This window comes from Eurypyga helias, unplaced genomic scaffold, assembly GCF_000690775.1.
Source record: "Eurypyga helias isolate BGI_N326 unplaced genomic scaffold, ASM69077v1 scaffold19073, whole genome shotgun sequence".
Lineage (NCBI taxonomy): Eukaryota > Metazoa > Chordata > Aves > Eurypygiformes > Eurypygidae > Eurypyga > Eurypyga helias.
Window position 1 is genome coordinate 1 of NW_010243300.1, and position 11,400 is coordinate 11,400.

At 49.5% G+C, this 11,400-nt stretch overlaps 1 protein-coding gene across 1 annotated transcript in view; it reads left to right on the plus strand.

Annotated features, from left to right (window-relative positions):
- Positions 1-85: 85 nt before the first annotated feature.
- The window catches only part of LOC104507927 (plexin-A2), a gene marked incomplete at its 5' end in the record, with an annotated part of 13,682 nt that continues 2,367 nt past the window's right edge, over positions 86-11,400 (plus strand). The window contains 7 exons of the mRNA XM_010149364.1: positions 86-152; positions 807-953; positions 1,389-1,548; positions 2,094-2,197; positions 6,690-6,789; positions 8,998-9,188; positions 9,808-9,977. Coding sequence (XP_010147666.1) covers positions 86-152; positions 807-953; positions 1,389-1,548; positions 2,094-2,197; positions 6,690-6,789; positions 8,998-9,188; positions 9,808-9,977 — 939 coding nt within the window. The remainder of the gene's footprint in view (positions 153-806; positions 954-1,388; positions 1,549-2,093; positions 2,198-6,689; positions 6,790-8,997; positions 9,189-9,807; positions 9,978-11,400) is intronic.

Below are 11,400 nucleotides of genomic sequence, written 5' to 3' on the forward strand. Positions count from 1 at the left end.
AACCATTCTATGTTTCTGTGATTTGGGACCTCTGACGTGTGGTTTGGTTTCGTACTTAACGTGTGTGTCCTTCTGGCTTCTCTAGGACCGAGTCGGTGGCCGAGAAGATGCTGACTAACTGGTTTGCCTTCCTCCTGCACAAGTTCCTCAAGGTAAGGGGGAATAGAGCCAAGACCGTTGCTGCTTTGGCTGTCTCACCCACCAGCCATCCCCAGGGTGAATCTGGGCTTGAAACCCTTCAGTCAGACTCCCAGTCAAAAGCTGTAGTAGCCAGGCAGGGGAAGTGAAAACTTGTTTGGAGGTGCCTACACCCTGAGCTGCTGGCACAGGGGCAGCCTGTCACAGCCTCTGTGCTCGGCCTTCTCCAGCCCTCCGGTTGCCTGGTGTAATTCTCATGTCATGAAGATTCTGCTGCACCCCTGTAGCACTCATGAGAAATTCTCACTTGCTTCTCTGTGCTTGGGCCTCCATGTTTTTTAGCTTTATTTGTGGTTTTGGCAGCCCCAGAGAATTCATGGGAGTAAACAATGAGATCAACATCTCAAATTCTTTTTTTTCCCAGCCATATAGATTCAGTAGAGATTTACCAAGCCAAAGACAACATACCCATCGAGCAGTGGAGCTCATGGGTTTGGCTGTCTTCTCCCGGAGCCACTGGGGGCTGAGCCTAGCTTACACGTGCTAAAGATTGAGCCAGCGGACTATGCCTCTGCTGAAATGAATCCTGTGCAAAGCCTGTCTGCAGCCGGGGGCCGTGAGGAGATGCACCCTCAGCTCTGTGTTGGGTTTGCTGTCTCGCTGTGTAGGAATGCGCTGGGGAGCCCCTCTTCATGCTCTACTGTGCCATCAAGCAGCAGATGGAGAAAGGTCCTATTGATGCCATCACCGGAGAGGCCCGTTATTCCCTCAGTGAGGACAAGCTGATCCGGCAGCAGATTGAGTACAAGACGCTGGTGAGTGATCGCTGCGGAAGCTGCCATTGAATTCCTTCTGTCTTCCTCGCTTGGACGTGAGCTGTTCTGACCTTTAGGCCGGTGTTTAGGACACTACCGTGAAGCAATAAAGCCTCATGCTGCTAGACCAATGCTCGAGTCATGTCCCTAATTTGCAGGTACAAATAGCCTGAGCTAAGGTTTTGAAAGGAAGGGTTTGAGGGGAGCGTTTTATCTCCCTGAACACTGATCGTTGCCCTCCCTCTAGCAAATGACAACGGATATCCAGTACTCTTAATAATCATTGTAAAGATGTACTAGGTGCAACAGCAATGATGCAAGCAGGGATGCAGCATGTATTTTTGAGAACGAATTGTTGTGACAGGTTTGGTTACAGTTCTCCTGGTGATGGTCTGAACGCCTTTAGAACATGGTGTGGTTCTCCTTCCTTTCCAGATCCTAAACTGTGTGAACCCAGATAATGAGAACAGTCCCGAGATCCCTGTGAAGGTGCTGAACTGTGACACCATCACTCAAGTCAAAGAGAAGATCCTCGACGCAGTATACAAAAACGTCCCATATTCTCAAAGACCAAGAGCTGTTGACATGGACTTGGGTACGAACTTCCCTGCCTCATAGGAAGGGGAAAATCTGTTAGTGTCAGTGATTCTCGGTGGGTTTTGCAGAGCATAGAAGTTAAGCTCAAGCTGCACAAAAACCCATGGTTTTGTCCCTAAAAACCATGAGAGCTGCTCCCGATGGAGAGGGTTGGAGCTCTGTGTGAGCTGTTGTCCTTTGACCACAGAGCAAATGATTCCTGAAGTTTCCTTCACTCTCCCCAGTGTTGTGTGTTGTACTAGAGCCAGGGGGACAGAGGGGCTGGGAAGGGGCTGTGCCTGAATTTAGCTAAACGCTGCAGAATCCCCCCGCACAGGAACTGAAATGCTGTGGTTTGCTGCAAGAAAGCAGCAGTGTGACCTTCCTTGCAGCTGTAATATTCAAGAGCAGAACTTAGCTTTCTCTTGGTGCCCCTTCCTGGGATTTGGGCTTTTCTACAGGCTCATCTGTCCAGTAGTTACTTGGGCCAGAAGTGGAAGGAGCTCGTCAGTGCCTTTTCCCTCGCTGACCATCGTGTCTGCCTGGTTTTTGCCTCTCCCACAGAGTGGCGGCAGGGCCGGATAGCTCGCGTGGTCCTGCAAGATGAAGACATCACCACCAAGATTGAAGGAGATTGGAAGCGCTTGAACACCTTGGTGCATTATCAGGTAAGAAAGCGGCCCCAGCAGCCAGCTCCCAGAAAGCTGCCAGGAGGGAAGAAAGGCAAAGCGGAAATTTAATACCCAAGTTTCTCGTCTACCAAGACAGACAGGGAGGTCGCATTTGTATGATAAACCAGAAGGGTTCAATGTGCTTATGCATTAGATGGGAAAGCAACCTTGACACGGATCTTAAAGAAACTAGCAGAGTTGAAAATTGGCTAAATTAAAACCGCCAGCCGTGCTAGTGAGATAGAGGGAGCAGCGGCGAGGGCTGAGCTGCTGCTGCTGGAGATGCGGGGCCAGGAGAGGGATGGCACGTGGGGCTCGGGTCTTCGCGTGGGGGTCTGAGACAACCAGGAGTGCAGCAGGGGTGGGAGGGGGGTCTCCTCCTTCCTTCAGAGGCTTGCAAACACCACAGGCTCGGATGCAAAGCGCAGGCTGCAGCGGCAGCTCGTCCCTCATGATCTTCCTGCGTGTTGACTCTTGAGCCTCGTGCAAGGAGTGAAGAAGGGAAAATGGAGAAAATACTTCAAATACTGTCACCTGGGAGGGCCAAGGGAATGCTGACAGGAGGTACCAGATGAGGCCAGGTCAGGAAAGGGTGAATATCAGGGGCTACTTTTTGACAAGGTGACATCAAACCTCCTGAGTCCCAGACCTAGTCTTCCAAGCCACGTAACATGAGTTTTGCCACTCAAGTACTATAAAACGAAGCCAGACGGTGAAGATGCTCTATGGTGCATCGGCCAGGGGTGAGGTGATCAAAGAAATCGTTGCCATCTTCAGCTTTTGCAGCCTGCGTGCCCCAGCCTGGGCTGCCCTGGATGGGCGTGCATCTGTTGGAAAGGGCTTCTTACAGTGTGCAAAAGATGTAAACAGCAGTAAAGTTGGAGCTAAGGAAGGTTTTTGTTAAAGAGAATCAAAGGCTTTTACTCAAAGCCTGTCTGCAGCAGAGGATAACTGCATTAGTTGGGACCTGTAACCTACTACTGTCCATCACTACCTACACACAAGTGTTTAGTATTTAATCTGGCATCTTTCCCTGTTTATACACCATCTCGAGTCCATCAGTGTGACTCATGCTGTGTAAGTTGAATGTGAGCCAGTATTGACAGGAGCCATATAATCAGGGAGCGAAGCAGGGGGAATGGCATAAATATGCAAAGTGCATGTAAAAAAGCACCTCGAGGGTCAACTTTTCCAAGCAGCCCCAAGGATTTAAACAGGGATTACTGTAAAATGTCACAGGAGTTGTGCAGATGAATTCCATTGTTTCTAAAATCTGTTTTACCTGATAGTTGCAAAGGATTAACCAACACGCAGGGAAGCAGTGAGACTTTATCATGACTTGATCATTAAAAGTCACCTTAAGGAAGTCACAAGTGAAAGCCTTGTTTGTCTGATGTGTGCTGGGTGCGCGGGGAGGGAGTACTTTTCATTTTAGTGCCTGTGGGAAAGTCTCAGCCACAAGTTTACCCTGAAAACAAACAAAACCCTTGCAGCACTCCAGATGCTGCAGCTATTCCTGCCATTTGAATGTCAGGCTTGCTGTGGAACAAAGTAGAAGTTTGCTGCCAAACGTCTAAACAGGTAGCGATTGCACGTGGCTTTTCCTGCTCTGGCCCAAAATCTGCGCAGCCCAACAGGGCTGTTTCAGCCATTAAAAAGAAGCCAAGTTCTCTGCACTGCAACAGAAGTCTTGTCAAGGCCAGGCTTTTGCCAAAACCAGCTTTTTTTTTTTTATTCCTACCAGGTTTTTTTTTCTGTTTGAGTAATAAGTGTTTTTATTAGGTATCAGAAATACAGATGCTTCAGGACTAGACAGTAAAACAAATATGTGGGCAAAGGCACAGCTTAGAAGAGGGTGTAAAACCCTTGGAGTTCCAGGCGCTGCTGTCTCACCGTGTCAACAAGGTGCGGTTCAAGCCATACAAATGAAATCCAGATTTCTCCAGCTTCTGGAGGACCAGAGAAGATGATTTCTAAATTTCTAGAAAAATTAAAAGCTAGCTCTGCAAAGCTATCTCCATCTTTTAATTCTGTTCTGAAGACAAATGGATTTGCACGCAGTAGTTGGAGATGCACAGCCTGTGTTTCCCTCCAATAACACCAGGCATTTTGGAGAGACACTTACCTGGGAGTAAGTGCTGAATCAGGGACCAGAACCTTTCCAGTCCTTGCCCCTGCTCCTGATTTCTGGGGTCCGTTTGCTCCGCAGCCCCGTTCCCTGCAGCTCCCGGGCTCCAACTCCAGCCAGGGACCAAACCAGCCTCCTGCTGCTCCAGGGCAGGGTGGGGAGGCTCTGCAGGTATTTAATTCCAAGGGTTTCTCAGCTCCACACTCGGCTGCTGGCTTTTGGCACTATTATATTTGTTGTCTGCACGTTTAGGTCGATAAAAGTAAAATATATATCTGCATCAACCCATAAAATGTGTTTTTCATGGGAAGCCTTTGCATGCAAAAGCCAGATTGGATTTAAAAAGAAATATTCATCTTCCTGTAATATTTTTGAACCACTTTATAGAGTTATATCAAGAACTGTAGGCCTGCTGCTTATTTCTTCATTTATAAAAATAGATCTGTAGGTTAAATAGGTGTAATTCTTTGTTAAATTCTCTGGAGCTTTTAAAGTACGTTATAAGGAATTGTACTACATTTGTGTAGTATCCTTTTGGTTTCATGCCTATTAAACTCCATGGGAGAGTCTCACCCTGCGTGGTTTTACTCAAGAAAAATGAAACACTGAATTTAATATCAAATGATTTACCGTGGCTCGTGCAGGGTTAACTCCGAGGCAGCAGAGCATGAATACCTGTCAGCCCGTGGGAGTCTGGAAGGGCAGAGAGACTAGAAAACTATTTAAAATGAGAAATCAGAAGCAGAGAGGGAAGATTTGTGTGGAAAATGAGACCCAGGAGCCGAGGGTGGCTTGGCCGTGGGGCCGGCATCCTCACCAGCCCACACAAACACAGCAGGGTCTGGGCTCCTGCCCTGCTGCTCTCCCCACTCCAGGTTTTCTTTGTCTTTTCTTTAAGGTGTTTTGTGCAGCCTATTTCCAGCTTGTAGAAGAATCGGAATATTTATAAAGTTGTAAAACAGCCAGCCAGCGTCGCCGACGTCTCTGGGGTTTTACGGGAGTGTGGCAACAGCAGAGCAAGATGGGAAACGAATGCATGTTACATCTGATGCTAATTTACACGCTGGTATTTTTTAGCTGACAAGAGCCGTTCGACCCAAAATTTAGAGAGTGAGAGTGCTCTGTGTGCGTGGAATTTTTAATGCCTCTCTCCCGGTTAACCACAGCCCGGGTAGGGAAGGATTCCAGCACGGGGCTGGGGAGCTGCTGCCTCCACGAGAGCACCCTGGGCTGCTCGGGGTTTCTCCTTGGTGAAACTGAGCTGAAGTGGCAGCTCCTAACAGCCTAAGAAAATGATATCAGCACTGATCGTTTCTTCCATTGACTTAATAAATTGGATGAAGCGAGGCAGGAGCAGAAGAGGATATAGCAGAGGTGTATGAAGTGTTTTGCTTAGAAATATCTCAGTTTTGTCCAGTGAAACACAAGTGACTTATACCCACTGTCACTAGCAACAATAACAACTCGTATTTACATGAAAGCTTTCATCTGAACGGAACCCCAAGCCTCGGAGGGGGTTTTAGGCCCCTGTGTGCAGGTCACCGCAGCGGCAGACGTTTACGGACACCCCTTCAGCTGAGAGTGCAGGGAGATGCTGCAGGAGCAAAACCCAGCCGATGCCCTGTGCACAGGGACAGTGCCAGGTCCCTCGTGGGAATCCTGGCAGATAAAGGAGGATCTAGCCCTGAAAGCAATTTTTAGGGTGCAAAGAGGCATTTCTTTTGTACAGCTCCTCTAAATAATTTGTTGGTTGGGCCCCCGAGGGTCTGTCAGCAGGGAGGCAGGGACTCCGCTCTCTGCTCCCTTGCCGTGCTGCAAGGGCCACAAGTTCAACATTAAAAGACACTCAGGCTCATCCGCTGGAAACTTGCAGATTCTTAATTAAGGGAAATAAGTTAAAAAACTTCCAGTGACTACTAGATTTATAGGGAGGATAAAATTAAACATGGCTACTAAAATCTGCTATAACAAAATCTTGTTAGCACTAATGTTCATTTATAGTTTGACTTCCCAGCATTTAATTCCTTCTCTGGTACGGTGCAGGGCCTGACAATTTAATACCCTGAAAGATGGCTTTATGACTCGTTTGGCTGTAAATCAAACTTTTAAAGTTCGTAAAGACCGCTAAAATAAAAAATGGTTTAATAGGTAAGTTTTATGGTCCATAACGTTATTATAGCCGTTTTATTCCCTCTGCATTGTTACTTTAATTGGATCACAACAATTCTTAAGACTCTCATTTTTATTGGCTAAAACGTAATCTTAAATCAGAGCAACCAAAAACATCTTCCATACGTCTTTTGATTTATCCTTCCTTCCTTCGGTGGATCGCGCTGATCTTCTCCTCCTTTGACTCCCCAGGTATCAGACCGCTCAGTTGTGGCTCTGGTTCCCAAACAGACCTCCTCCTACAACATCCCTGCCTCTGCCAGTATATCCCGGACGTCTATTAGCAGATATGGTAAGAAACAGGGTTCAGGGGCAGGATGGCTCGCAGGTAGCAACTGGGCATTGCTCCAGCTGCACCGCATGTCTGTAGCCAGCCGGGAGCTCGGCACCACACCGGCTCCCAGCTTTGCATGGGAAGTGTCTGATGGGGCTGGTGTCAAAGCTGCCTTTGGGGCAGGAGGGGTGGCAACTTAGGGAATTAGGTGGGGAAAAAGCAGCAGCTTCCCGCAAAGAACCACACCACGTCAGGCAAAATGGGCAGGGAGTGACAGGACAAGGGGTAACAGGTTTAAACTGAAAGAGGGAGATGGAGCTGGGACATCAGGAAGGAATTCTTCCTGCAGAGGGTGGGGAGCGCTGGGACAGGTTGCCCAGAGAAGCTGTGGATGCCCCATCCCTGGAAGTGTCCAAGGCCAGGCTGGATGAGGCTTGGAGCAACCTGGTCTAGTGGAAGATGTCCCTGCCTGTGGCAGGGGGTGGGACTGGGTGGGCTTTAAGGTCCCTTCCAGCCCAAACCAGTCTGGGATTCTGTGATTCTATGAAATACATTCATGTGCCAAACAGAAAAATGTCCTTGGCTACTGTTTTTTTTGCAAAGGCTTTTCCATCTGGGAGCAAAATAGCAAAAAGACTAGGGAAGCTGAGAGGAGGGAAAAGGAAATGCCAAGTACAACGTGAGCACCCTTTGGAAGTGTGGGTCTTGGAAAAGTCCAGGGAAGGGCTTTTGGCTCGGGGGGGACGGGTGCTGCAGGGAAGCAGCTCTGTGTCCCTCGCGCGTAAGCAGGGCTGCACCAGAGAAAAGCCTGACGCCTTCAGCTATTTCTCCTCTCAGTGGAGGATCCTGAATTCTTAGCTAATGGGTCAAAAATGGGTAAGGGCAATCTTAGCTCGGTGTGCTCGGATTTGCACACCTGGGAATTCTTTATTTGCATAATAGCAGGGCTCGGCACGTTCCGGAGAGTCCCTGAAGACGCTGGAGCCTGAGTAAATGAGTCTGCGAGGTGCCAGGTGTGCGTTTATAGCACTAAATCCACAATAATTGTAATAATATACTTCCATAAAAGGCAGCAGTGGCAAAATCTCTAGTGCACTGATCTTTCATTATCTTTCATTTTACAGAGTGTTTTACAAACGAGAGATCGACAATCCCTTCCCCTCCTCTTGTTTATAGCTCCCAAAATAATGTGGGGTTTTTTTTCTCGAGGAAGGGTTCTGAGGAGCCGTCCACAGGAGAGATTTGGGTAAAAGCCAGGAGCAAAAGCATTTTTCCCTGAGAGGTGCAGTCCAGCCCCTGGCCCAGCACTTCCCGTGCTGCAGGTGATGGAACACCGAGGCTGGGTCAGGCAACCCGAGTCCTCTGAGCTCATCGATCTGTGTCTGATGGAAAAGCTTTTGCAAACTACCAATATGAACTATCATTGCTCATGTTAAGATTAATATTTCTAATTGTGCAGACAGAATTTAAATGAGATACTTATTTACTTCCCCCATTATATATCAGTACAGAGCTGTGTTTAAAAATAGAATTACTGGATGCTTCCCTAGCTGTCCCCTTGTCTGTCTCCTTAATTATATCAGTTGGAGCACTCATTTATCTAAGCCTTAATCAGGGATGAAAATCTAGCTAGTTTGGTAATGACTTGCGTATTTCCCTCGGCTGATTTATGATTAATCCCCTTACTCTCGATGAGGAGGGTGAGCAGTGGAGTGGAGGCTAAACTTGAGAAAACCTACGAGGTTCCCAGAGAACAAAGAAATTTAGTGAGAGGACAAAAAAAACCCAACACCACACGGTCGTACTACTCAGCCCCGTGTCTTGGCTTGAAGACACCGTGGATGGGATCCAGGGGGGCATATTCTTTGGGAATTTAAATATATCTCACATCCCTCTGTGGTTTTAGAGTGATAAAGGGAAAAACCCTTGTCGGTCCCCTCTGAGCTCACATAAGTAAAGGATGTGAACGAAGCAGGCAAGTCCCATGTCTGAGTGTGAAAACACAAAGACCCGAGCCTGGGGGACTCTGACCAGTGAAGACCAACACGTATCTTCGGCAAATGCCAAATTTTAGCGGTGCCTGGGTAGTATTACATTTCATTACCCCATAAAAAAGCCAGTGCAGATGACTTTGGCATTAGCGAGTGTGGTGGTATCATGGAGGAGATGGGGAAATGAAAAAGGGGTTTGTCTTGACCATGACCAGCTTCTCTTCCCATCGTTCAGACTCCACCTTCCGCTACACCGGCAGCCCTGACAGCCTGCGCTCCCGGGCCCCCATGATCACCCCCGACCTGGAGAGCGGGGTCAAGGTCTGGCACTTGGTTAAAAACCATGACCACGGAGACCAGAAGGAGGGAGACCGGGGCAGTAAGATGGTGTCCGAGATCTACCTGACCAGGCTGTTAGCTACAAAGGTAACTGCCAAGCGCTGAATTCACTTGGGAGATGCACAGGGTGCACTTGCCGGGGGTCCTGCGCAGTCCCTAATGATGCTCAGCTCTGGGAGGGGAACACACTTTCCCTGCCAGGGTTTCCTGGGCTCCACGGGTTGGGCTTCTGGAGCAGCAACAGAAACACAGCCCAGATTTCCACACACTGCCAGGTAATTGCTGCAATGCTTTATTCTCCTTGCACAGTGCTACAACACAAAGCATTGGAGAGGTGCAGCAGTACCTGTAAATATTTAACTGGTTTCCTTGGCCAGAGAGAGTTTTCCTGCCTTTCACCATGTGCTCATCACTCTAGATAACACAGATTTGCTTTTGAAAGCAAAAGAAATCGTTTCAGGTTAGAAATAAAGAGTGAGTGCAGCCGTGAGTAGCTGCAGGCTGCAGCATTCCCCCAGGGTCCTCCAGCAGCACAGTCAGCATTTGTAAAGCCCCCAACCTTCCTTGCTCCTTGGGGGGTCTGTGGCAGCGCTTTGCAGGGCCGTGCAGAGCTGGCAATGCCATCTGGCACCCCCTCCTGCCACCGCGGCCTAACCAAGCGTGCGCCCGTCCCTCCCGTCACCTTCTCGGCTCCTGCTCCCATCAGGGTACGCTGCAGAAGTTCGTGGACGACTTGTTTGAGACGCTGTTCAGCACCGTGCACCGCGGCAGCGCGCTGCCCCTGGCCATCAAGTACATGTTCGATTTCCTGGATGAGCAGGCAGATAAGCACGGCATCCACGACACCGACGTCAGGCACACGTGGAAGAGCAACTGGTAAGAATGGAGGAGGGGGCTGGAAGAGGGGCAGACCTGAGCATTGGGCAATTATCCGTGTCCTGGGGAAAAAAAGAGATGAGAAATAGCTTTGGGAAGGCTGGGAACAACCAAGTCCCAAGCTCCGGAGCATGCCATGTCCCACAAAGCCATGCTGGTGCTGCCCCAGTGCCCCGGGCAGATGTGGCAATGGGGTTTGACCCTGGTTTGTGCTGCCCCACATGCACACACGAGCCAAAACCCCGAGGCTGTGTTGAACCAGGAGTCCTCTGCCAGGGTGGGAGCTGGGCACTGGCCTTATCCCGTGGATCTGCACATCAGGACTTTGGAAATCGCCAGGCTGCTAGTGGGAAGTGTGATCCCCTGCCTGTCCCCCCCCTGCATGCCCATCCCTGCCTGTACAACTGTGCTGTGGCATGAAAGCCGGCACAGGCTGGGAGGGGAGAGCTCAGCTACGCCTCCCCCAAAGCTTTGGGCGGCAGCTGGAGCATCTGGGCAGCGGGAAGAGGCAGCAAGGAGGGGAAGGAGTCAGCCCCATGTGTGGCCAGCACGGACTGCAGCCAGGTTCAACCTTCTCCGAACAATGGGAGCTCTCGTGTCTCTGCCTCCGCTGTTATTTTAGGATTAAAAGCTCCGTGGGTTAGAAATTTACCTCTAAGAGGAATAAAAAAAAAAAGCACAACAAATGGTTGCTCCCCAAAGACTTTGTATTTCCCCTCCCCGAGTCCCTCGTGGTTTAAAAGGCCTCTCATCATCACGGCTGCAAAAGCTGGGTTCCCTGCTAAGGCTGTGGGAAGCTGAAAACAATTTATCGAAAGCCTTAGAAGAAAGAGTTATTAGGGTAGGAACTCATGAATCACAGAAAAAGACAAGACTTCTTAAAGACATAAAAAAGAAAGCGCCGACTGGCAAAGGTTGCTCTGCCAGAGCTGTTGGACCATGCCGAGCCCTGGTCCTTCCTTCTGCCGCGGGGCACCTGGGGGCTCCGGAGAAGGGGATAAATTTGGTCTCTGAACTAACAGCTCTGCTGAGCACTTCGGTCAGCTGCATCATTCCCAGAAAGGGAATTTTTGTGGGGAGACAGGAGAAGGCTTATGCCACTGGAGCAGGTCAAAGCAACCGGAGGCTTGGAAGGGAGAGCTGGGGCAATGGAGGGTGGGGGGAGCTGGCACCGCCGGGGGGGCGGCTGCGCTGCTTGCCCAATTGAGAGGCGTAACCCGTCCGAGCAGCTAGCCGGGTAGATGGAGAGCTGAGACTTGAAAGGTAATAGAAGGCAGCAGCTGTTTTTTTGATCCTGCTATACAGCCAAAGAAAAAAGGAATAATAATTCCCCTTTGATTGCAAAGGCCTCGGGATTTGGGGACAAAGCCTCTGATGCCTGCTGCACCGCGCGCAGTTGACGGACTGCGGAGTGGCCAGGCAG